Here is a 27,598-nt window from a genome sequence, read left to right as displayed (position 1 = left end):
TCTCTGAAGGTCCCACCACAGCATCTCAGTCAGGCTGAGGTCTGGACTTTGACTGGACCATTGCAACACCTTGATTCTTTTCTTCTTCACACATTCTGTTGTAGATCTGCTGCTGTGTTTGGGATCTTTGTCCTGTTGATGAGCCAGTTTCAGCCCAGCTTTAGCTGTCGGACAGATGGCCTCACATCTGACTCCAGAACACTTTGGTGCACAGAGGAGTTCATGGTGGACTCAATGACTGCAAGGTGCCCAGGTCCTGTGGCTGCAGAACAAGCCCAGATCATCAGCCCTCCACCACCGTGCTTGACAGCTGGTATGAGGTGTTTGTGCTGATATGTTGTGTTTGGTTTCCTCCAAACGTGCTGCTGTGCATTATGAGCAAACATCTCCACTTTGGTCTGGTCTGTCCAAAGGACATTGTTCCAGAAGTCTTGTGGTTTGTTCAGATGCAGCTTTGCAAACCTAAGCTGTGCTGCCATGTTCTTTTTAGAGAGAAGAGGCTTTCTCCTGCAGCCCTTCCAAACAAGCCATACTTGTTCAGTCTTTTTCTAACTGTGCTGTCATGAACTTTAACCTTTAACATGCTAACTGAGGCCTGTAGAGTCTGAGATGTAGCTCTTGGGTTTTTGACCTAGGGGTGACCTTGCTGGGACGTCCACTCCTGGGAAGATTGACAGCTGTCCTGAATGTTTTCCACTTGTGAATAATCTCTCTCTCTGTAGAATGATGGACTCCAAATAAATGGCCTTATTACCCTTCCCAGATTCGTGGGCGGCAACAATTGCTTCTCTAAGATCATTGCTGATGTCTTTCCTCCTTGGCATCGTGTTAACACACACCTGAATGCTTTTTTAAATAAATAATGACAGTGTAATATGTCATGTGTTGTTTATTCTGAGGTTGTATTAAGCTGATCTGTAAAGGGATTTTCTATTTTGATGTAAACATCAAAATCTTAGAATTAAAAGAGGACTTTTTTTTTGTTTTTTTTAAGGGTTTGTAATGCGTAATAAGAGTTGGCAGATGTATGAGTTCAATCTAAAATATGTCATTTCAGAATTTTGTTGAATGTAACTTTACGTGGTTCTTACTTACCCAGAATCCTCAGCTGTGTTACAGCTCCATGAAGGCCGAAGAACATCCACAGTGGGCGAGAGTTGTCCACGCACACCTGCATGCCTACATTGGTGCCGTTGTGGCTGAGGATGACCTCTCCTTCTTGGTTGACCAAGAAGCCCAGGATGTCACTGCTTTGCAGAGGCGTTGGCACCCGGCACACGGCCCAAAACTCCTTCCTGTCCACCAGAGCCTCGGGATTGTAGGGAAGGTCGCTGGGGCGCAGAACTGCCGGGTCACAGGACGTCACGCCGTAGGACAAGGAGCCTGAGCGGGCCGGACTGGATTTAGTGACTTTAATGAACACGGTTTCTCCAGTGCGGAGAGGCCGATTAGTGAAGACCAGCGTGCGCTCTTCTCGTGCGTGCTCAGATCGGGCCACTGTCTGTTCATCCAGCGTCTTGATGTGGGCGCCACGCAGCTGGTGGAAGTGGAGGTCGCTCTCCAGGGCGGAGGGCAGCAGAGAGGACTGCTGGGAGTTCAGGGAGTTCTGGGGGATGGGGCAGGTGGAGGATGAGGTGGCCGAGGCCAGGTGGAGGGTGTGGCGGTGGGAGTGGCTGTGGGCGGGGCCTCCATCCTCCTGCTGTACGTTGAGGTCACACAGGCTGACAGACAGGCGGGAGTCGTCTGCCTCACGCCGCAGAGAAGAGGAGCGGACTGTGGTGAAGGAACGTGGGCGAAGACAGTCGGGGGGAACAATCTCACTGTCTGCAAAGGCAAAGCAGAGGCAAAGGAAAGGGAAAAAAAAGAGAAAACAGCAGTTAAAAGTGCTCTTATTGTTTTTTTCTTTGATTAGCAATCTGCTTGAGGCTGGTGGAGCTAAATTTTGGAGTCAGCTGAATCGCAACAGTTCTAAGAAGGGCTGAATCTGCAGCTTCTCTGTCAACAAGAGCAATTTAATTTCAGTTGGATGAATTGAATGTAGGGCAGTTCTAATTACCCAGCTGTGCTGTGGGGAAGAGTGTTTAAAGATCCAGGAATTGAAGAAAGTAGAAAGTTGCTCGCATGTCCGCACTGAGCTGAATCATCAAGTTTTATATGCTGGTGCGAGTGTGCTGTGGGATGTTGTGGCTTTAAACCCGAGACACGTGTATCAGGCAAATCCCATCTTATTTTGATGTTAAAATGCTCTAAGGTTGGGCTGTCTGGGTCATGAAGATACTGATACAATTCTCTGTCGCAGCAAGTACCAGAAAAAAACCCACAGGGCTTGGTGGGAGGGGGGTGAGTTGGATGAAAAACAGCCGCCAACCATCTCTGGAGAGTCTTCAGTTCGGGTCAGCTCCAGGCCCCTCTTTCTGACCAGGACCTGAGAGGCCTGACTCCAGATAAACCTCTTAGCCTCATTACGAGGGCTGTGGGACGGGCTGCTCACTGTAAATTGTAGCAGTGAAAACAGAGGAGCCAAGCCTCTTATGATGCTCTCCCACAGCCAAAAGAGACACAAGCCAACAGAAGATAGATCCATGACAGCCCTGAAGAACGGCCTGCATGAATAAGTATGTTTTATTTTAAGAAGTTCTTTATTTTCTGTACTTAAAAATAGTCCCATGTCATGTGAGGTTCTGTGAGCCACACCATGGAAGGTCTTGAGTTGGTCGGAGGTTAATAGAAGACATAGGATGGACAGAAAAAACTCAGGGAGCACAGATGACACTAATAGTGTTTTAAGGATGAAATAAACTGATTAACCAAGTGGGTAATGTCTGTTTGGCATGAATTTAACTTTATACGGATGTAATGCATATATACATGGAGCATTTGAACTGATCATATTTAATGAAAGTTCTCACTTCCTTGTGATCTTATAGGTTTTCGTTCACCCGCTTAAATACATCCTCCAAACAGAGCCAAACGACCGTATCGGATGTTTGTTACTCCCTTAAATATGATTCATGTGAGCATATCCTCACTGAGGCAAACGTCACTCTGAAATGTTTCCTGTAAAGGGCCACAAAGTGCTCCAAAGAAGGCAGGAGGATAGCTAAATTACAGGCAGCGTTCATTCATAGCACTCCAGTTAGAAATCAACACACACTTTTAGGTTATGTTCACCTGACAACACTTCACTGAAACACTTCTGTCACTTCCCACTTTAACCAGTAACTTTGCGAGTTAAACTAAATGTTTTACACCTCTGCCGTCACATTAATAGACGCTTTCTTGTTTATGAACACTTCTGGCACTTCATGGTTGTGTTTAGATGATAAAACTACTTTGTTAGTGATAGAAAAAGATCATTGTAAGGGCTTAAATATATTATATGTTCTATACCGCTGTCATAAACACATAGAAATCTGAAATTGTTTGATTCTATGTGCTAAAATCAACTGATACAAACTTCCATTTTGGGTTATTTACTGAGATCGCTCAAAAGAACCGAGATTTAATAACTTTTTCATGTTTTTGTGTTAATTTTTTCTTTTTATTATGATACTTTCTTCTGCCAAAAATAAGCTAAACAAAAATATGGCTGAAACAAAGAAACTAGTTTTTAAAAATAAAGATAAATCCGTACATAATCTGGGAGATTCCATTGTTTCTGTGTCTGGAAACATAACTGAAAGCAGTGGGTAAAGATAAACTCGGTCTTTTTGTTGATTGTTTGATGTGTGCGACAGTATTCAGCATCCCAAACATATGACACGCTCCAGGATCGAAGCTCCTGCTCCACATCTTAACTACAACCACCTCTGCAGTTCCCAGTGATGTTGGCCCACGGAGACATCAAATATCACGTAGTGATTGTGTCAAACTAAACCAGAGATGACAGTAGTCTTCTTAGTGTTTGATCCTCTAAGTCAGGGGTTTCAAACTGATCCGTGAAAGGGCCGGTGTGGCTGCAGGTTTAACTGGTTAAGACCTTCAGTGCAGACAGTTCAGTTGATTGAATGAAACAAGTCAGCTGTGCTGCTGCAGGGTTGGAACAAAAACCTGCAGCAAAGGGCCTCACCGGCCCTTTCACGGATCAGTTTGAGACCCCTGCTCTAAGTGCTAGCTCTAATTTTTCTGCATCTGGTGACGCCTTGTTCAACTGTAAAGCTGAGATTGTACCACCGCTCCCTCAAAGTCATGTTGGATGTCAATTAATGTTAGCTGCTAACCCGGAGCACCACACTTTGTGATTAATCACATAATGGGACCAAGCCTTGTAATTGTGCTAATTGATTTCTCAGAGAAGCTTTAAATAGACAGGGCAGTGCTTTTGGTGCACAGGGCAGCTCTCATAGACTACTAATCAACCATTAACCACCTCTCTGCTCAGAAGAGAGCAGCAGTTAACAGCAAGTCCCTGAGGCTAGCTGGAGATGACTAGCTTGAATTTCACCCGCTATTTCCTCCTCTGTCAATCCATTTCCCTGATGGGTTTGCATTCTTCATGAAAACCCTCAGGAGAACTTAGCAGACAGGCTTTGCAGCCTGAAACCATACGGCTGTTCGGTAGTAATTGAGCAGCTGAGTCTGCCATGTACTCCATTTCCTGATTTTATGCATTTTCCACCAACACAGGCCCGTTTGCAAAGGAGAAGCCTTTCATGAAGCAGAGAAAACTTAAAGGATAACTGCGGTATTTTCAACATTAAGCCTCTTTTCTGAGTCGCCTGCAATGTTTTAGAACCCCCCTCACCGCTTTTTTGATGTTTACTGCTGTCTCCGGTATTTGCCTAATTTTGATTCTTCTCAACCTGCTTCAGAATGGCAAGTCATGTGCATGTCCAAAAAAGTCCGTAAAAGCACCATAAACGTCCGTTTTCGAAATCATCAACTCACCGGAGTGGTTACTGGTGTGCACTGGTAATCCATATCAAATTTCGTTGCGTCCAAGATGGCGCCACGTACGGTCGCCCTGGCGTTCTGGTGCTCCCTGTTTTGTCTATTTTTGTGCATTTTTCGTGTGTCTTCGTGCTCCTACACTCGTGAGGAGCTTCTAAATATCAGAGCAACAACCCCTATGGACATTACACCAGTTTTTCTTGGGCCTGTAGCAGAACTAGTGCACTTTTTGGCCAAAAGAGCGAGACGTCGCCGTAGAGGAAAGCGAGCTGGTGCGCTCGTGCGCCTTCGCGCACGGGGGACCCGCACGGCCTTACCTGGGATTTTTCTCTCCAACGTCCGCTCACTCCAAAACAAAATGGACGAGGAAAGGGAATCTCAGTCATGAACTACCAAAATACAAACAGTTTGTCACATGCCCGACCAGAGAGGGGAACACGTTGGATCACTGTTACACTACAGTGAGGGGTGCTTATCGTGCTGTGCCCCGCGCAGCTTTGGGACTCTCAGATCACGTCATGGTCCACCTGATCCCCGCGTACAGGCAGAGACTCAAGCTCTCAAAGCCTGTAGTGAGGACTTCTAAAAAGTGGACCAGTGAAGCTGTGGAGGAGCTACGCACGTGCTTGGACACCACAGACTGGGACATGTTCAAGGCCTCTACAGACAGCTTAGACGAATACACGGACACCGTGACGTCATATATACACTTCTGTGAAGACAGCATCATCCCATCACGCTCCAGAGTCTTCTTCAATAATGATAAACCCTGGTTCACACCAAAACTCAGACAGCTCCGTCGACAGAAGGAGGTTGCTTTCAGAGAGGGAGACAGAGACAGCTACAGAGGTGCAAAGTATGGATTTAGCAGGGAGATGTCGAAGGCTAGATCCAGGTACAATGCACGTCTGGAGCAGCGGTTCTCTGCTAACGACTCTGCCACTGTATGGAGGGGGCTGAAAGAGATCACCAACTACAAGCCCAGAGCACTTCATTCCTCAGACGATCTGAAACTGGCCAACGACCTGAACGACTTCTACTCACGCTTTGAAGTCATGGACTCACCCCTCCCCACCCCCCACACCACTCCGATCTCAACCACTTTGGATTGCCCCCCTGCCCCCTCTGCCCTCTCACCCCTCCCCACCCCTTACACCACCCTGAACTCATCCACCTTGGATTGCCCCCCTCCCCCCTCTGCCCTTTCAGTCCGAGAAGAGGACGTTAACAGGCTGTTCAGGAGGCTGAATCCACACAAGGCTGCGGGCCCTGACTCTGTGTCTCCCTCCACCCTGAGACACTGTGCTGAGGAGCTGACCCCGGTCTTCACAGGGATCTTCAACTCTTCCCTGGAGTCATGCCACGTCCCAACCTGCTTCAAGTCCTCCATCATCATCCCTGTCCCCAAGAAACCACGTGCCACAGGACTCAATGACTACAGGCCTGTGGCTCTTACGTCTGTAGTCATGAAGACTTTTGAACGTCTGGTTTTATCCCACCTCAAATCCATCATCAACCCTCTCCTGGACCCTCTGCAGTTTGCCTACAGAGCCAACAGATCTGTAGACGACGCCATAAACCTGGCCCTGCACTTCATCCTGCAGCATCTGGACTCCCCAGGAACCTACGCCAGGATCCTGTTTGTGGATTTCAGCTCTGCATTTAATATGATTCTTCCCACTCTGCTCCAGGACAAGCTCTCTGTGCTCTCCGTGCCCGACTCCACCTGCAGGTGGATCACAGACTTCCTAACAGACCGGAGTCAGCGCGTGCGGCTGGGGAAGAGTGTCTCTGCAACTCGGACATTAAGCACAGGATCTCCACAGGGCTGTGTACTGTCACCTCTACTGTTCTCCCTGTACACTAACTGTTGCACCTCCAGCCATGACTCTGTTAAACTTATTAAGTTTGCGGACGACACCACCCTCATCGGACTCATCTCGGGCGGCGATGAGACTGCCTACAGGAGGGAGGTGGACCGGCTGGTGACCTGGTGCAGCAGCAACCACCTGGAGCTCAACGCCCAGAAGACAGTGGAGATGGTCGTTGACTTCAGGAAATCCACAGCCCCCCTGCCCCCCCTCGCCCTCACTGACACCCCCATCACCACTGCGGATTGTCACCGGTTCCTCGGCACCACCATCACCCGGGACCTCAAGTGGGAGCCGACCATCAGCTCCCTCACCAGGAAGGCCCAGCAGAGGATGTACTTCCTGCGACAGCTGAGGAAGGCCGAGCTGCCGGCCCAGCTGATGGTGCAGTTCTACACGGCCATCATCGAGTCCATCCTCTGCTCCTCCATCACGGTGTGGTATCCCGGGGCCTCTGCCAGGGACAGACACAGACTGCAGCGAGTTGTGCGCTCCGCAGAGAAGGTGATCGGCTGCAGCCTCCCATCGATCCATGACCTGCACGTCTCCAGGACTATGGGGCGAGCAGGTCGGATCACAGCTGACCCTTCTCACCCTGCACATGGACTATTTGAACCACTCCCCTCAGGCAGGAGGCTTCGGTCCATTCGGACTAGGACCTCCCGTCACAAAAACAGTTTTTTCCCCCTTGCAGTCAGACTTATAAACACTTCATAATCACTTCATAACCTGCCACAGACACTTTACTTCACTTTACCATCATTAAAATTGCACTAACGAAACTGCACTGTTGTTGCTCTGTATATTGGTTACTGTGTATTGTTGTACACACCTTGTACATTTTGTATTCATATATTTTTATTCTTTATTTTTTATCATTATATCCCTGTTACATGTTTGCACCTTACGCCGCAGCAAATTCCTAGTTAGTGAACACTGTTCACTAACAATGGCAATAAAAACGAATTCTGATTCTGATTCTGATTCTGATTCTGAAAAGTTGCTTCTGTCGTGTTTTATTTGGCAGCTCGTTCATGCACGCACTATTTTCTTAGCCACCTCACAGCCGTGGATAAACTTCCACTCAGCAGTTGCTTGCTATACTCCACACCACTTGATGGCGCAATTGATGGCGATTGTTCATTATCCTTCGGCACGTAATCAGAGTAATATCAACAAACATCCAGTCTTCAATAGAACTCAATGGGATTTACAAAATGTCAAATAAAACACGACAGAAGCAACTTTTCGCAACGAAATTTGATATGGATTACCAGTGCACACCAGTAACCACTCCGGTGAGTTGATGATTTTGAAAACGGACGTTTAATGTGCTTTTACGGACCTTTTTGGACATGCGCATGACTTGCCATTCTGAAGCAGGTTGAGATGAATCAAAATTAGGCAAATACCGGAGACAGCAGTAAACATCAAAACAGCGGTGAGGGGGGGTTCTAAAACATTGCAGACGACTCAGAAAAAAAGCTTAATGTTGAAAATACTGCAGTTATCCTTTAATGTTGCCTGAGCCTCGTATTTTGCTCTTTGATGATTAGTGATGATATTCATTTCACTGCAGAGAGTGAAGCGGGTCTGCTACATGCTCGAGCTGCGTCTTGGTTGGAGGATGTGAATGGCATCACCAAACCAAATCATGTGTGTCCCATAGAAGCTGCAGTCTCTGGGCTGCCTATCACTCCATCCTAAACTGAATTACGATGGGACAGGCAGGGTAGAAGTCTCCTGAAACAAGTGAGCAGGGTGGATGTGCGCCGAGTATGATGACATGTCTGATGGAGAACAGCGAGTGGTAAACCTTGTGAGGTAGGAGAGGCGCTGCCATCGACAATCCTAGATTTATGTTGAAAGGAGTTGATGGAGACTCCCAAAGAGCCACAAATCCTTTCACTCTCCTTTCCATGTGTCACCGCGACCTTTCCTCAAATGCAGGATGTGTGAACTGAACCAAACATCCAGCAAATTGATTCCTCTAAAAATATAGTCTTTTTTTCTGTGTTTTTCCAAAAAGCTTCTCTCAGGGTTTATGGTTCTTTTTACGCCCTTTTCCTCTTGCATTTTTCAAAGGGTAGTCATTTCAAACTGGCTTGTGTACCTCATATTCTTCTTTTTGCTTTTTTATTCATCAAAGGCTGGAGAGACGGAGGCACTGCAGAGCTGTGTGTGCACCAAATGCTTGTTGTTAGCTCAGAGGACAGAAAGAGGAATGAAAGGACTGCAGGAACATTTACTGTGCGTTTGTAAAAGTGTGTTTGTGCTGTGTGTGTGTGTGTGTGACCTCAACAGCTGCTGCTTGCTAATTGTGGTGCACCTGCGTTTTTAGCTGATACAATCCCTTTGTCCTATTGGTCCCTTTCAAATCCACCACTCACAGATGCTCTCTTCCATTGGCCGAAGCCAGAATTTTGCACTTTGAAAGCTGCATTTAACACTGTGTGTTTGTGTGTATGCTCGTGTCTTTGAATTGTAATGGGGCCACAGAAGATGCAGCTGCTGACACTGGGAGGCTGGAGGGGCATCAGAAATTTGATTTCTAACTTTTGATTGAATTTCAAACCAAACAAAGCATCTGGTGGCCTGAACCAATTATTTCAGGCAGGGGGAGTTTGAGAGGTGTGGGTCAGGTCTTTATTTGGGCTTCTTTAAAATTCATGCACCTTTCACCGAGGCTTTGTTTCCCCCCCAATTTCCTCTGAGAATATTTCTTATTAGAATAATTAGGCACCTGTTGAGCTAATTCGTTGCAAATGAATGGGTAAGAGTGGTTGTTGGGTGGAACGAGGGATTGGCGGCGTGTCTATTTTGGCCTACACAGACTTTGGCTCACGCTCTAAATGTTTTTGCTTAGAGAATAGCTGCAAAGCAGGTTAGCTAATGCTGCACTTGGGGAGGTGGATAGAGGGAGAGGCTGGCTTAGTGGCTTTGCTAGCCTGAGCAGACGGAACGTGCCTGGGGTTTGAGCCAGGGTTGGAGGGTGTCAGAGGGTGGGGGTGGCGGATTTACTCTCTCACGCTCAGTCTATCTCATAGGGCTTATCTTTATCCATCTCTGGAGGGTGCAAAGGTGAAGAAAAAAAATGCAACTATGAAGAGACTAAGAAAAAGAGTGATTTCGGAGAGATACAAGAGGAGAGAAGCGGACACGAGGAGAGTATCTATAGATGTGGGGGTGAACTATTCAGATGGGATTACCTAAGAAGGCAGAAGGTAGAGAAGGATAGACGGGGAGCTTTTGCAACTAACAGAAAAAACACAGATGCAGGTCGAGCAAGCGAGTATTGGTGGAAGAGAGGGATGGAGTCAGAGGGGTCTTTGTGCTAGATGTTTCGGATGCTCCTTACTCCTTTGCCTTGGCCCAATCCCAAGTCCCTGATGGGACTGTACGCTTTGAACACGGGGTCTTTAGAAAGAGCAGCATGCTCCCAAGGCGACACATGGCCAACACAAAGAGCCAGGCAAAATGCCCGGTAAGTCACAAAAGCCCTGTCCCTTAGATCATGGTCAGAATTCAGCATGTGCCGCCCCTTCTCTGCCAATCAGCGTGTCTGGGCCTCAGCGTTAATAACCTCCATCATAAGATCCTTATTTTAAAGCTCCCCAGTTTTATTCCTGTACTTAGGCACGAAGGAAGGCTGATTATTTATCACACCCTCACAAGCATGCACATCCGTCCACTGCCACGTATATATTCATAGATTCAACTCTTCCAGCTGCACTAATCAGTGTTTTAACGCAGGTAATAAATCATCACCCGTCCACAGCTTCTCGCAAAAAAAAGGTAATGAAAACACTACAATTCTTAGTTTCTATACAAATGAAACCTTACCCATGAATAATTTATTCAATTTCTGCCAGCAGAACTTGAAGCAGGAGTTTTAATTGAGAGAGCTAACTGTGCACTGCCTGTACAGCACAAAGCAGCTGCCAGACATAATTACCAACTAGCTAGTGAGCACAGTTGAACATTAGCAACTAAAGAAGCAGATATTTACTCTAAATCCTGCAATACGTTGGGGAATCTTCTGCTGTTCCAGACGAGAGACGACCAAAATGAAGCAATTATCCTGAAATCCGTTAGTCCAAAGATAGCCAGAGAAAACATCTGCCAGAGCTCGAACTTTAGGATGATCGCCCCTCACTGTGACTGCTGCTATGGCCTACATTTCCTCATCAATCATTAACGTAGCATGGATAAATGCTACAATGCTCTCATTAATCAATGAGATACCGATACTGCTCTGGAGAAGCCAAACCAAACCTGGATGGTGTAGATGGAAGCTAAAGGAGAAAAAGGTCAATTCAAAAAGAGGCAAATCTGGTTGAGTAGTTGCCGGTGAAACTTTGGCTGTCTGAGATGTCCTTCAGCACACAGCAGATGCTGCTGTCGGGCTGAGGGATAAGGCTAAAATATTATACCCCATATATTTACAGTATATACTCGTATTTTCAATAGATACTTCCATTGTAATCTTGATAATTGTACTAAAGAACACTGTTTATTTATACTCTGAGCTGTTAACTTCTGTTTCTGCTCTCATACTCTATTTTGATGCGACTATAGTCCTAATAAAGTTGCTCTTATTTACAATTTTTCTGTTTCTGTTGTCTGGACAGCACAGCGAGTCACTCTTTAATGCTACATTAGCAACAGCAAATTCAAGTTTGTCTGAAAAATGTCGTCCTTGTGAGGATTTCTAATTTTAGCACCTCAAGGCAATCACGGTTTTTCTCATTTTAGAAGAAAATTTGTGAACCATCGAGCTGCTCGGCATCAAAGGAATATTCACATCCCCTCCAAACTCCTGTTGTCTGTCTAGCTACGTTTAATATTGTAGTGAGCTGGAAATACGGTGCCGATTCCTCCAACAAAGCCTCACAGGCTAGATGTTTCAGAGGATCCTCCCTGCGTAATCACATCTCTGAAGCACAAAAAAGGAGGAAAAACAAGAATCTCCACATAAATCTTCATGCGTTATCTCAAGTTACCCCACATTAAAAGCCTTTTGGTTTATACAGCTGAAGTTCCAAAGGATTGTAGTTAATTACTGAGCCAAGGTAGAGTAATTTAAAACTGACTCTAAATGCCAAATCATACAAATACTGATTCCTCTTAGCCTTTTGAGCTCTCCCATCAACAACCATCTTATTACATGAGGCCCGGCCAATACTCACAAAGTTGTTAAATCTGCTTTGTTTGATGTCTTGCGGTCTTTATAGCCCAACATTTCCTGAATGAGCCCAAAAAAAATTCAGATTTACACCCTCTTCTCTGCTTTGTGTGTTTTCATTGGCGCGCCCGTGTGAAGCATCAGGATTCATAAGTGCTGCTATTAACTTGGAGGCTCAACCCTGCCAAATTAAACACCATTCCCAGTCAAGTTCTTGAAATAATCAAATCATCATTTCACTGAAAGTGGCCCGTTTTCCCCCAGAAGTTTGGGAACCCTGGCCCGTCTCTTTTTCCATGTTGGATAACACAACAAATATAACTAATACACTTCTGTCACTGCAGATAACTGGATGTTCGTGGAGTTCCAGGAGTGGAGCTCGAGCATAAAGTACAGGGAGCCACAGCGGAGCCAGCGAACAAAAGTGCAACTGTACTTATAATATTCTCTTTGAGTCACACCCGAATATGAACCAAAACCTGATACATTTCAACAGCTGTTTTGTTTCTCTGAACACTTTTCTCCGTCCTTATGTTCAACTCTTTGTCATTAGATATTCAAAATGTTTCAGACGGTAATTAGTCTGTGTGTAGCCTTCAGCAAAAGGAAAACTTTCTTTCTTCAGCCGCTCACATGCCTCCGACTTTAATGTCAGTCTCAAGTTTGAATAAGAAATCTAGTCACTGCTTTGTGAAGTTAATTTTACTGGTTCAAACTGAGCAACATTTCAGCATAGCTTTTAATATGCACAGTTTTCACACAAACCCAACTGGATATAGCTGAACATCTTGTAATGGTGGTGATTTCTAAGGTGAAAATCAGAGAATGATCTCATATTGAAAGAGCTAATCCGTACTTTTAGCTGCCAAATATTGTGAAAATGAAAGATACTTCTTTTCACACCAACGAATCCTCATCTCCTTGTTCCACACCTGTGAAATAAGCGCAGGGAAACTTTCCAGCTGGACAGCTTCGTGAGAAAACACCATTTCTGTCAGGGATGGCGAGCCTCACTTTAGCCTCGAAGATGCTGACGTGTTGTGAGAGGTTTAGACGAGGCGACCCTGGCTGGCGAGCTGACGCACCGTCACAGATAAGCCAACTCTTCTGACACATGTTGTGTTAGACAAACAACGAGCCAGATGAGCCGCGGCGTCATCCATCAAACATTCAGACACTGTTTCTCTCTCCAGGAAAAGCTTTCCTTTCACCTGTCCCACATCTCTCATCTTTACACAGGAGCACATTTCTGCCATCTCTGCAAATTTTTCTTCTGAAGAGAACAATGCGCAGTTACATAAGAGACTAACCTGTGGTGTCATATATACTGAAGTCTTTGGTGCATGGCTGCTCTGCGTTTCCAAGTTGATTCCATAAAAATATTCATTTATTCCTACTTTTCATCGCAGCTCTGCCAATCATTTGGACTGACGGCACAGGTGGCTCAATGAGACCCTTTTCTCCAGTCAAGAGCTAAAGTGTAATTCAATCCATCACCTGAGGACAACCTCTCAAACACTGCGGCTGCTCTTTGATGTTTGAACATGGTGTGGAACTGCAGATTTCCTGATGGACTACCGAGATTGCCTCTCGTGCACAGTGTTTTGTATGAGACTGAATTAACTGCTTTGCTTCTTTGGGATGACAGCCTGATTGGCCAACTCCTACTCTGAGTCAGCCTGGTCCAGAGGTGTTAGCAGCCTCCAGGCTTTGCAATCAGACTTTAAACCTCCGTCCTTCAGGACAGACCCACATAGGGCCCCTCTTGATTAAAGCTCCACTGTGACTGACTCATACAATCTGATTCCCGTTGGCTGCGCAACAGCTGGAATTACTCAGCAGGACTTTACTTGACATTGGGAAAGAGGTTGAGTAACTGTGTGCACGAGTGTGTTCAAATGAGACAGACAGCAGACCCCCAGGAACTGGGACACTACTATATATCAAACAACCTTTGTGACTTGTTGGATTTCAAGCCAGTGGGGACAGCCTCAGTCTTCCCAAGAAATTACCCTGCTAAACCTTCACAATATTGTATTTGCCCAGTAAAACTCCAGGTTCAATCACTCGCCTGATACCTGATGCACTTGAGGCAATCACACGACTTTTCTCTTTTCTCTGCAGCAGCAGCATTTACTGTCACATAAAATGATTATTTGAAGGTTTTAAACAGGGCATCATAAAAAGTGTAATTTATTTGACAAAAAAAACTAAGCAAAAATGCAGAGCAGTGTGTGAAAAACTAAGTAACGCCTTACCTAACTTAAAAATGGCTTCCCATTGTTATTTATGGCTGAGCTTCATTGGCAGGTGGGAGGGAAAATCTTAAACTGCTGCCAACGAGCTTTCAGAGGTATGAAAGCACTCAATCAGCTCCGCCCACCCCGAGTTCCTGTCATGTATAATATATCCTCCTGATGATTCCTGCGAGGCGGATTATCTCGTCATATGGCTCCTACTGCTATCTTTCTACATCAAAGACATTGCAAATGTCGCCCAGGGTCATTCTCCGCTCCCCTGTTTCTGTGCTGACCTCAGAACAGCCTCAGGAAGGTGAGCAGATGATAAATCACAAGCTGCAAAGGCACACGGGAACCTCGGAGTTGAACATGTGCTCAGAACCCTCAGACATTAAAGACACGATCATCAATACTTTTATATCAACAACTGATCAAATTCATACTTACGTGTGTGAAAAGAGGGTAAAAAGAGGTTTCAGCTGTTATTCCAATCTATGCAAATGTGTGCTGCAATAAAGAATATTTTCTATTAACAGCTGTGAAATATGCAAATCCACAGAGAAAAATGCCTTTTTTGGACTGACTCCATAAAATATAACATTTACATTTAGCCAACGTGACTTAAGTAGTAGCAGCTGACATCATGGGTGATGACCTGCTGGATAAGGCATCATAAGTTATGCATAAACGTATTGATATTACTGCGTGGCAAACTGAAACAGCAAGTTAAAAACAGGGAGCACATATTGTCTCTGAAAGTAACATTAGAGAATTTGGCTAATTTTTTGCTCTTTGGTTCCCTTTACACTTGTGGGATTTAACCCCACTGTCATGAAAACAAATCTCCATGTGAGTCCTGCTCATTCACAGCCATGAACATGGATTTGTTGTCATGTTTAGGAGCCGACAAAGACCTTGTTAAAAGCCCACTAAAATGACCATAAAGCCAAACGATGTGGTGCAGGACTGGAAACCAACTGTGGTATCTGTTATCTGGTTTCAGGTTAACTAGTCAGAAGCATGTAGTTTCTAAGGGTCACAAACTTCTCAGTGTTTAACACTGCGGTGCAATAATTCATCATATTCATGAAAAATGTTTTTGGTCCTTCCTCTACCACCCAAGGCTGAAAATAAACAACTCAACACTTTGTCAGCGCTCACTGAATCACTAAACCATCAATTCTCTGAGTTCTCTGAAACTCTGACCCTTCAGATTAAAATCTTCACATCTTTACCAAACATGCAGCTGCTTAATTGTTGATTTTAACCATTAAACAATCTTTGAATAATTTAGCTAATCCTGTCTTGGCTTGAAGCTCTTGGCATAAGATAACTGGGGTCACGAGGGATTAACTGCTGGCTAAAATTGTGCATTTCTCCACCTGCATTCCATGTACTTAGTTCAGATGTACAGAATATCTTTAGTCGGCATCGCCTTTGTTGTGCCACCACTGCTTGCTTTTTCTCTCTTAAGCTGACCAAATAGAGGATGTGCAACACAATATCTGTATGATTTAAAACACGATGCTGGCATTGCAGAGAAGGATGAGTCACAACAGCAATGGTGTTGAGAGAGAGCCGCTATGGCCGTCATCCCTTAAGGTGAGTTCTTCCTCATGCATTCACAAGGTCAAGAATAGCGACAGGCACCAAAATTGAGGTCACAGTACCTGGAATGCCGGGTGCTTATGCTGTGTGTTAGAAAAAACAGGAAGATAGGATTGTGAAGGTAGGTCAGTCTCAGCAGACATCCCATCAAAAAGGTATGTTTTTACATCTTAAACCTAAAAAGTATTTAAAAGTAAAGCAAAAAGGTTGAAACTGTGAAATTACCTTTGAGGATGAAATATGTACTTCCTGCAATAAGACTGCAGCTCGCCCAGTATGCCTCAGGAATAAATAGTTATGTCACAGTGGGTCTACATGCTGAGATTAATTTGATTATAGCTATAGTTGGGTTATGCTCCATATTTGAGCAATGGTAATTATCCTTGGATATATGGTGGTGAATGAATGGAATCAGTGGCACAAAGCATGTCATACGCTGTACCCATTTCAACTATTGCTAATAGAGCCACTTCCTGTTGACTTCTTCACCAACAACAACAACAAACTCAGGCATTCGAGAAAGATGGAGAACGAAGAGCAAGATGAAGCTACGTCCCTCTACATTTCGCCTGTGATGAGCTGCTTGTTGCACAAACGTGATGCACAACGGAGCATTCTCCATCACGTTGTTTATTTCTTTCCGACGGCGACAACAACAGTAATATCGTCTCCTTTGACTTCCGGTTCACGACCCCGGGAAAAAATCTTGAGCATGCGCAGAACGCAAAGTCCAATTCACCACGTGCTTCACCGTCTACAAGCACGTTTAGTGTGACTTTCAACCAAGTTATCTCGGGGTCTTAATCCGATCCAATTTCTTGTCAGATTAAGGTGTATACATGAACTTAATAACTCAGTCTTATTGTAATTTAGCCATTAATCCGATCCTTTCAGTGCCATGTAACCCCACTGAGTGTGTTGACGTCACTATTCGCTGGATCAGAGCATAATCAGCACTTCAGTATTGGTATCCATCCCTAACAGCGACTCTCTCAACTGGCGGTAAAAAGTGAGAGTCGTGATGTGAGGGTGAGGCAATGGTCAATGGCAGCTGGTTCAAAATATAAATCTATCTTAACATCGTGTTGACAATTCTCATTTTTGAATGATTGAAATGTTTTTAATTAAAAGACCTTTAGATGTTTCTCCAGTTTTTTAGCATCAAAATAAACTTTTTCAGAGTTCACACAACAACAGCTGTCATCATTTACAAATAAGTGCTGACATTGGTGCTTATCAACGGACATAATTCAGGCTAAATGTCAGCGCTTACAGACTGGGGATAAAGGTGATTACAGGTAGGAGTCTTCAGCCATTTGCAAAGCGCTAACCTAAGTGTCAAATATAAAAAACTGAACCATGTTAACATACACTGAGATGAAGCTGTGTTAATAAACTGTAGACTGCAGGAAGCCACAGAAGAGGCTTTTGAAGGTGTGCGTGTGAGTGCTTGTGAGCTGCATTGTCCCACTGAATGGAGACACGATTACAGCCTAACAGCTAATTTACATAATGAAAGGGCTGCAGCGCACACACAGGCAGAACAAAAGTCTGAGGGTGAAATGTAATCCACCGTAGAATTTTAATTCAATCTTTATGTAGCGAGGATTATAACATATCCGAGGCAGCACACTGAATAATCTCACTGGCGGCTGGAAAACACTTAAATGGAAAGAATATAAATGTTATTGATCCTGGAGGGGAAATTTGTTCATCACAAGCGCAGAGAATAGAGCAGTGAGTTAAAGCCAATCTGGGATTTTGAGTTAAGGGGGGATAATGCCTTTAAATTCAAGTAAAAACGGAGCTTGAGGATAAAATGTCTACAAAAAAAAAAAAATGCCTTTTTCATTAAAACCAGACAAAATTATTTTGGAATATTTAGAGGAAACTAAAATGAATGAAGAGAGTGCTGTTTTTTTCCCCACTTTGGCCTTGATTGAGAGTCTGAAGGAGGATGCGAAAGAGGACCTCCTCGAGCGCAACATGAAAAAAGGAGCGAAAGTGAGGAATAGGGCTTCGGATGTCAGAACCGGGGGGCTTATCCCAGAAAAGGGAAAGGTTCACGGAGTGCTGCACATAGAAACCCGACGCTGAGAGTTGACACAATTGGCCTTTCAGCATCACAGAGGACTATGACCAATCTAGATGATGTATTTCTATGTTGATCTTCAGGAGCGTTCCACCCCTCTGCACAGGCCCCTGTTTGTGGGAGCAGATGTCAGTCAGCAGGCCCCCTAGGGAAAAGGAGTCCTGTTCTGTAGGCAGTCCGGCATATGGCCCGACTGTAAAAAGACAGTAGAAACCACTCAAAACAGATACCTCCATTTTGATTAGAATTGTGTTTAAAGCAGTGTTTCTGAGGGGCATGAAATCTCTCAGGTTTCAGTCAGTCAACTCACCTATGAGGTCTCTGAGGTTTGATATTTGAACCATTGTCTGCAGTACTCTCTCACTGAATATTGACATTTGTGTTTTCTGTCTGAATATGGAAAAATAACTTTGAATGATGAAGCCCAAGCTCCAGCTGTCAGTGCACAGGCAAACAGAGGGAAAACCAAAAGAATATGGATTCCCTCATGCTTGAGACCATAAACATCCACCCTGAGCTGACTGGGGATTTCAGTTCCAATCAACACAGTGAGCTGTTACAATCAGATGTGCTTTCTGTGGAACGTTTCACCCCTGGTCTATTTTTACAACAGCAGAGGGGATGACAGCGCTCAATCTCTCCATGTACACATTCTCATACATCAAAGCTCCTTCCAATTGATCCTGTGCAGCGTCTGTATGGCATGAATTATCCAGCTACAGTCTAAAGACGCCCTCCAAATCCAGATTTTGGGTAAACATTGGGGGCCAAAGGCTATGGCTTCACGGAGGGCTTAACTGTTACACGGGTGAGAACAATAAAGTTAAAAAGAAAACCATTAAAAACTAGTTGTAAAAAAGTAAGCGTTTATCTGAAGTAAAAAAAATGTGATGACATAAAGGTGAAAGAATAATCATTTCTAATACGGATGCTCTAATAATACTACAAATTATTACCATCATCTGTCCCAAATATTTAAGATTTCAAGTTAAAGCTGAAATCGCTGCTTAGTTTCTGTCTTTACTGGAACACAAATAAGTGGATGAGGACTGATTTAGGATTGTGCACCATGTTTTCTAAATGTTTGGACCACAGATGCAACCTGCTCTTGACCCTCATCGGTTTGCATATCAGCTGTTATCCTCCTGCTGCTGCTCACCTACTCTCACCTGGAAGGTCAACGTGGCTCTGTGACAATAATACACCATAAAAAAAACCTTTCAACACATCAAACCTCTTCTGCTGAAGGTAAAGCTGCTCAGGATGGGCATCAGTATGTCTACCTTCAGCTGGTTTCTATATATGTCAGATGGGCCTCAGTTCTCTACACGTCATACAACCTGAAGAGGTTCTCTAATGACTTTTCAGTGGTGGGTTGTATTGGAAATGGACAAGAATTGGATCAAAAAGAACTCGTACTGACATCATCTGCTCTTAAATATCACTAAAGCAAACCACGGAGACTGTGGTCAACCTCAGAAGAATAACATCCAAACCTATAAACATCATGAGTAAGGAAGTTGAGAGTCGTGGAAAACTACTTGGGCGTCCACTTGAGCGTGAAACTGGATTACAGCACCAACACTGACGCTGTTTACAGGAAGGGGATTCTGAGGAAAGCTCAGACCCTTCAGTGTGTGGTAAAATTTAGGAGTTATCTGAAAATTTCCATAAGTGGTGTCAGTGCTAGTGCAGTCTACTGTGCTGAGGTCTGCTGAGGGAGAAACATCAGCGCAAAAGATGCTAGCAGACTCAATAAACTCAATCAAAGGCAAAAGCAGATGCGGATGCAGGGCTCCTTCATAAGACAGAGTTTCAGGATGCAGAATTCCTCCTTTTACTGTATAAGCACATGTATTTACCCTCTTGCTGAGAATAAGGTGGCTTGTGTGCACACCAGTAATAGAAAGTGCCTCCTTTTTAAGTAGCTTAACACAAAGACTGGAAGCAGAGGGAAGCATAATCTGACTGCATCTATAAATGACAGAATCATCCTGATGGTACCTCTAAAGCTCACTAACAATAGCAGAACTTGGTAACACCAATGAGGTCAATTTAGCTTACAAATCTGGACAAATACGTATTTCAGGTCCCTCTTCCTCCCTCTCTGCTGTGCTTCAGCTCCGGATAAAACCGGTCGGACCCCTAAAGGTTCCGACTCTTTTCACTTAGATGCGATGGATACTTGCAAAAGAAGCACAACGAGGATCCAGAGAAACCTGAGTTATTGTTACAGATAGTGTGTCTCATCTTCCCGTCTGACCGTTCCACCAAGTACAGCAAATGGTTTGAAAGTCAGTGTGAAAATGACAAGATATGATTTATTATATTCTTTGGCCAAAGCAATGACTTGCAGCAGTTATGTTGCCACAGAAGTAGCCCAGCTCATAACCCCATTACACGCCCTAATATTAATCCTTTTTAAATCATAATGACCCGTCCCATGTCTGTGGGGCTTCGGCACGGCCTGGTTGGTGGCCTTCTTACCTAGCAGCTGCACTCCACGGGTCAGGCCGTAAACATCAATGAGGGCCCAGAGGGGTTCAGCTGTCCGGACTCCGCTGAAGAACAGCATGGGACTGGATTCATTAATGCGATAGAACACTCTGCCTTTCTTGTCAACCCAAAATGCGATAACACTGCCCTCATTGGCAAACTCTTCAGGCAGAGCCTTTGCCCAGAAGCCACTCTGGGACACCAAGTCGGGGCAGGCGTATTTGGGCAGGTTGTCTGGGTTTATCCTGGATGGGTCTTTGGAGGTGAAGCCCAGACGCAGAGCTCCGCTCCAGCAGCACTGCTTTTTAGTGATCTGAGAGGAAGAGAATGAGAATCAAAATTATTTTATTGGTACTAGTCTACAAAACACATGTTTTAGAAATTGAACTTAAACTGTGGAGAATGGTTTCTAACGAGATTCTTCATTCGGTCAAAGAATACCTTGAGGCGGACTTGTTCATAAAGCGATATGGGCCTGTTGGTGAACGTGATGGCGTTGCAGAAACTGGCCTGCCTCTTGACTGTTTTCTGCGCCGGGTCCATAACAATTTGTGATCCCTTGGCATTTGGATGGAAAAGAAGTGGGCTGATGGGAACAGGACCACCGACGCTGCCATACTGGATAGGCAAACACCTCTTGGGTTTGTGGTGACATCGATGTGACGTGGATGGGAACGGGCCACCGAAGGAGTCTGGGGACGACAGAAATAGAAACAGTTAGTTTTCTCTCACCTTGTGAGAAAATAACATTTAACTTCACACTGTTGTGAGTGATTCCTTCTCATAATTGAGACTTTGTTGATTTTTTTGTGAGCACTGAAGTAATAAGCTCCTCAGTGATAATCATACTGGGTCCTGCTGGGTGAAAATAAATTAATGCAACACAATGAATGTTCCAGAATAAACTGTTCCAAGAGAATCATCATTCTGAAATCCAGCAGATACAATAAGTTGGTTCATATTAACTCTAAGCTCCTCTGTTGGACATCTGTGACGGTAAAAACTACTCAGGCGCAGCTCTTATATCCCAAAACACAGCAGCTCCTCACCCACAGTGCAGAGGAGTTGCAGACAAAGCTGAGTCTGGGTGAGAGTGGCGGGGAGGGACATGAGCAGCTACTAGAAACAACATGTACCGGAACAAATTTCACTGATTTTCAAAAGCTGCTCATTTCTAGATTAAAGTGGCCAAATTAGGACTCTGGAGATGAACTGAACGGAAGTTTTTAGCTTCGAAAGAGAACATGACTCCTTATGGCCTGTATGTTGTGGGATATTAAATGAGTATAATTTGGTTAAGCTGTAGAATGATGAAAGATGACATTTCTAGGAACCCAAGTTATTTCTTGTTTTGCCACCTTCCTTTTTTCTGTTACACACAATTTTTGCATTGAAGATCTGTAACATATCCCAATAGCAGCTGAGACAGGAGTCATTCAGTTATTTAAGACAGGTGATGCAGAGAAGTGAACAGTGTTCCCTAAAGAAAAGATTGGAAGGAATTCACAGTGCAGAATATCATCAAACTATTCAATGAATCTGGTAGGAATTTCAGAGACTAAAACATGAATGTCTTATGTGTTGTAAAAAGGAATGTCGACATTGTAAAAAAGTAAAAGTTTCCTGGAAGGCGTTGCAGTCTGAAATACAAAAAAAACGTGTATATTCACAAATGAAATGACGTTGACAAAATAAAACTTAAATGAAATATCTGGAAATCACACCGTCTTCGATGAAAAAAAAGGGGAAAGTTAAAGTAGGAATCACTCATTTTTCTTATTTAATGAGTGTTTTCCAACATGAATCAATCTGTTTGATGTATCAAATTTCCCCCTCATCTAGTCAGGTCTTCTTTTACATCAGCGGTGAACAATATATAGATCTTTAATATTCATCAGACCCCTTTTTATTCAGCACGATTTTACAAGTAGGTTCAGAAAACAACACATATATATATATATATATATATATATATATATATATATAAATAAAAAACACATGTGAATAGTTCGACTCCCCACTTTAAACAGCGTTTGTCTCACAGCTGAGTTGGATTGTAGATGATTCAGGCTACTGTTATGAGAGAAATCTTCTTTATCTTGACTGGTTCCTTCTTGTATGATTTCTGCCAAGAGAGATATCACATCTCATTAAAGGGATAGTTCGCCTCTTTTGACATGAAGCTGTACGACATCCCATACTAGTAATATTATTTATGAACATTTTCCTACCCCCCGCTGCGTCCTGTGAGCTGAGTTACAGCCTCTTTTAGGCGGTGATGTAAGAAGTCCGGCTAGTTGGCTGGGGCTTTTAAAATAAAGCATTTTGCTTCTGAAAAGAATATGCATTCAAAAGAGTAATACATTTACATCACAAAATCGTATTTTCCGAAAAAGTTACACCTTGGCTTGGCACTAGGTTGTAGTATCATTGCGCGCTGCCGCCTGCCGCGCCTGTTTCACGGTGTTTACTGCTCGGAAAGTTAACGTAATCATGTCTGACTACGACACCAATGATGAAGACATCCCTTTTACCACAGAGCTAAAGGGATATCTTAATGAACCAGAATATACAGATGCCTAACTTCATCAGATGGAGTTAGAACAGGCAGAGAGAGAGAGGAGGGACAGAGAAGTGGTCCCAGCTGAAGTTGGAGCCACAGCTGCAGCTGTGAGACACAGGGTGACCGACAAAATGGTGGTGCACTTGTTCGAAGTGCCCAGTAATGCCAACGGACAGTCTAAAATCAATGCACATGTCCTTAGTTTTCTGTACATTTAATTGGAGAAAAGCTTTGAGAACTTCCGGTGACGGTGAGATGTCGGTGTGAGTAGCTCCGCACAATCCCTGAAGTCTAATTTATAAAACAAAGTTAATGTGCCTCTGGATGAACTTTTAAACTCGAATTCATGGACAAAACGTAATGAACTTGAGATCTGGCACAGTTGCGCAAGAAACTCAGCGAGAGAAAACCAAGAAGAAGAAATCAGGTGTGGCTGAAGAAACAATGGCGGACAAAAAGCTGGAACAAAGTTTGAAGGCCATGCTGACTGACTTCAAAGAGGAAATATCCAAACAGATTGGAGAGCTTCGTCAAGACTTCGGAACGTTTTCGGCAGAGTTGATACAAGTAAGAGCTGATGTTACCCAAATACGCACGGGATTAGAAGAAGCAAATAACGACATAAAGGAAGCCGAGCAACGCATACATGAATTGGAAGAAAGAGAGACAGGTGCAAATGAGACGATAGAATGGCTGAAACATGAGCAAAAAAGATTGAATGAAAGGCTTGAGCGTCTTGAGAATAAATCTCGCCAGAATAACCTACGGATATACATTATTAAAGAAGACACAGAGGGTGGAAATATGGTCGAATTTATAAGAACATTTCTCGAGGATAAACTGGAGCTCCCTCCTGGATTACTACAGATTGAAGCAGCCTATCGTTCACCCTCCAATAATAGCCAACAAACCACGGGGAAAACACAGGAGAAGGCAACAAACCACAGCCAACAAACCACGGGGAAAACACAGGAGAAGGCAAGCAGCCCTCGGTCGATTGTGGTGCGTTTTCCGAATTGGAATATCCGGCAACAAATCCTACAGACAGCCAGGGCGAAGACCATCGAATTGGATGAGGAGCGCGTCTACTTTTCACAGGATTTCACAAGCAAAGTTCAGAAGGAGAGAAGCCAATACGTCCCATAAAGAAGATTACTGAAGGAGAAGAGTGTGAAATCGCACCTGCTATACCCAGCGAAATTAAAAGTTTTCGGCGAAGGGGAACCAGTGATCTATGCAACCCCTGAGGAGGCAGAAAGAGGCCTACGAGAACAAGGAGTGATACCTGCCATGGGTCAGTGCCTGTATGAAGCTAAGAGGGGGAAAGCGCAGTCCCCTTTCAGAAAGTTAACGGGAAGAATGTTGGACGAGAGCAAGAGATAACAACCGGTCGTACAGCGGAGACTGAGGTAGATGGTCAACCAACACAATCCTATTAATAACTTTGAGTTCGAGGTTTTTGCTGATTTGCCATGTCGCTGGTGGCGCCTGTACGCTATGTTTTGGGTGTGTAATCAGTGCGCATTCTGCGCGCTGGGACGTGCGCCATTAGGGACACGGCATAGGATTACGCTCCCTGGCACCTGGGGTGTATAGGTGGGTGGGTGGGGAGTGGGGATACCTAGGCACTAAAATGTTCACAATGTAAAAAAAAAAGAAAAAAAAAAGACAATAGGGGAGAGACTCCAAGACATCATACTGTTCACCACATTTGTGGGGGCATGCTTTAGTCCAACATACACCATAACCAAATTTGGATATGGACGAAACAGTAAGACCCTGCTATTCCACGACATACAGTGGAAGCCACTTAGTAACCATGTAGAAGAGGTTACACTCATTGGAAGTTTAAGATGGGAGTTTTTGGTAAGGGGGAATGCTTCACTTATGCACCTTTTTATTTATGTTTTTTTTTTTTTTTAGAAATATACACAAAGGGGGAATTAAATTTTTCTCATGGGGAAGGTTAGATGCATATCCTTAAATGTAAATGGGCTAAATAATGTTATAAAAAGGAAACGGGTACTCCAATACCTTAAGAAAGAAGGGGGAGAAATAATGTTCCTCCAAGAAACTCATTTAAATATAAGTGAACATGCTAAAATGGAAAAATTGGCTAATGCACAGGTGTTTTACTCCTCCCACTCAACATCTAAAAGAGGAGTTTCAATTTTGATTAAGAACCATCTTATGTTTAAAAAAATAAAATGTATAAGGGACAAAGAAGGAAGATATGTGGTAGTAATAGGAAAGCTAGAAGAACATTGTCTAACACTAATTAATGTATATAACCCCCCAGGAAAAGGGGATGGACTTTTGAAAAGAGTATTACAATTGTTAATGTTGGAGGCACAAGGACTTATAATTATGGGCGGGGACTTTAACTTGGTTATGAATCCGAAAATAGATACCCAGAGTAGGACGAAACACAAGTCAGAAAAAGCTGCAGACATACTCCGAAAAGCTGAAACGGACATAGGTCTAATAGATGTTTGGCGTTGTTTATACCCTTGTGAGAAAGCTTTTACTTTCTACTCTGATGCATATAAGGTCTTTTCAAGATTAGATTACTTTTTTATGTACAAAAACGATATTGCAAGAGTCTACAAGTGTGAAATATTGCCCATAACAATAACCGATCACGCGCCGGTCGTAATGGAATTGAATATGGATGTAGATAAAGGGGAAACACTTTGGAGACTGAATAACTCATTATTGGGAAATCCGCACTTAAAAGAAAAACTGGCGAGCAAAATCAAGTCCTTCTTAGAGTTAAATGATAATGGTGAAGTAACAGACATAGTATTATGGGAAGCTGCCAAGGCAACAGTTCGAGGAGAAATAATTGCACTTTCCTCCTGGGAAAAAAAAAAAGAAAAAACTAAGATCAACTTAAAAAAGAAGATAGGAGATCTGCAAAAAGAATATGAACTTAGTATGACAACAGAGGTATATACACAATTATGCGCCACTAAAAAACGACTTAAATCATTAGAATTAATGGAGATTGAAAAAAACCTAATGCTCTGTAAACAAAATTATTTTGACAATAGTCCTATTTCCTTGAAAAAACTGGCATTTAAGTTAAAGAAACCACAAGAAAGATCTATGGTAGCCACTATTAAGGATAAAAAAGGGGAAAATTAAATATTGCATCTGGCTTCAGAGAATATTACCAAGATCTGTACACCCCAGAAATACAGTTGGAAAATAAAGACATTCAAAACTTCCTGGACACGTTACAGCTTCCAGTAGTAACTGATGATCAGAACGAAGAGTTAACACAGCCAATAATGGAAATAGAAATAGTGAAGGTCATAAAGAATGGGAAAACCGGGAGAAGCCCGGGCAGTGTTGGATACACGTATGAATTTTATAAGGAGTTTCAAGGGTTGTTAACACCTATTTTGTGTAGAGTTTTCAATACGATTCTGGAAACAGGTTTCTGGCCCAGCACCTGGAACTCAGCGATAATTTCTGTGTTGTATAAGGAAGGTAAACGCCCTGAATCTTGCTCTTCATATAGGCCTATATCTCTTTTAAATGTTGACCAAAAAATATTCACAGCTATAATAGCAAAGAGATTGTCAAATATAATGCCTATTATAATTAACTTGGACCAAACAGGATTTGTGAAAGACAGATTGTTAAGTGATAATATCCACCGCACTTTTAATGTTATAGACTACGCCTTAAAAAGTAAATTACCCATGTTAACCATAACACTTGATACAGAAAAGGCGTTCGACAGAATTTTTTGGCCCTTCCTAGTAGAAGTCTGCAAGAAGTTTAGGTTTAATCAGACATTTGTTAATTTGATTAGAGGAAACATCCACAGGCCAGAGTGAGAGTTAACGGAACACTATCAGATCCATTCACAATAAAGAGAGGAACCAAACAGGGCGACCCATTGTCACCACAATTATTTGTTCTATGCATAGAGCCATTAGCTGAAAGAATCAGACAGAATGCAGAGGTGAGAGGGGTTTATGTTGGGGAGGAGGAACATAAAATTGCATTGTTTGCAGATGACATAATTCTATATTTGACAAGTGTTTACAAGTCCCTGCCAGCCCTGTTGAGTGAAATAACATCATAAAGTAATGTATCAGGATACAAGTTGAACTTAAATAAAACTGAAGTGATGCAAATAGGCTGCCAATTAGAAAACCAGTTCAAAAATAATTATAATTTCAAATGGGACCAAAACAGCATAAAGTACCTTGGGGTGATTGTACCGAATAACCTGGAACAACTTTACCAATGCAACTTTGGAATACTGGAAAAGTCTGTTAAACAAGACCTACATAGGTGGAAAAATTTACCTGTTACGTTAATGGAAAAGATTAGTACAATAAAAATGAATGTTTTACCATGATTTTTATTTTTATTTCAAAATATACCACTTTATATACCACACACAAGTTTCAAATACTGGGATAGCTTATTGAGAAGATTTTTATGGGATGAAAAGAAGCCAAGAGTTAAACTTAAAATTTTGCAACAGAAGAGAAGGGAAGGGGGCTTGCGTTACCAAATTTAATTAACTACCATTATGCAGCACAGGTTAAATTAATTGTAACTATGTTGAACAAAGGACTGTGCCCAAAATGGAAAAAAATTGAGACATCTTTGGTTGGTAACTTAAACAAA

General features: G+C 43.3%; 1 protein-coding gene across 2 annotated transcripts in view; it reads right to left on the bottom strand.

Annotated features, from left to right (window-relative positions):
- Window positions 1–27,598, bottom strand: part of neurl1aa (neuralized E3 ubiquitin protein ligase 1Aa) — an 85,421-nt gene that overhangs the window by 19,826 nt on the left and 37,997 nt on the right. For both annotated transcript variants that reach the window (XM_075463345.1, XM_075463346.1), the window contains exons 2-4: window positions 20,824–21,074; window positions 20,374–20,695; window positions 1,096–1,824 (exon numbers count right to left, since the gene is read on the bottom strand). In XM_075463345.1, coding sequence (XP_075319460.1) covers window positions 1,096–1,824; window positions 20,374–20,695; window positions 20,824–21,074 — 1,302 coding nt within the window. The remainder of the gene's footprint in view (window positions 1–1,095; window positions 1,825–20,373; window positions 20,696–20,823; window positions 21,075–27,598) is intronic.

Source organism: Odontesthes bonariensis, chromosome 4 (assembly GCF_027942865.1).
Source record: "Odontesthes bonariensis isolate fOdoBon6 chromosome 4, fOdoBon6.hap1, whole genome shotgun sequence".
NCBI classification, from domain to species: Eukaryota; Metazoa; Chordata; class Actinopteri; order Atheriniformes; family Atherinopsidae; genus Odontesthes; species Odontesthes bonariensis.
Note: the sequence above shows the minus strand (reverse complement) of the source record. Positions and strands in the feature narration are given on the sequence as shown.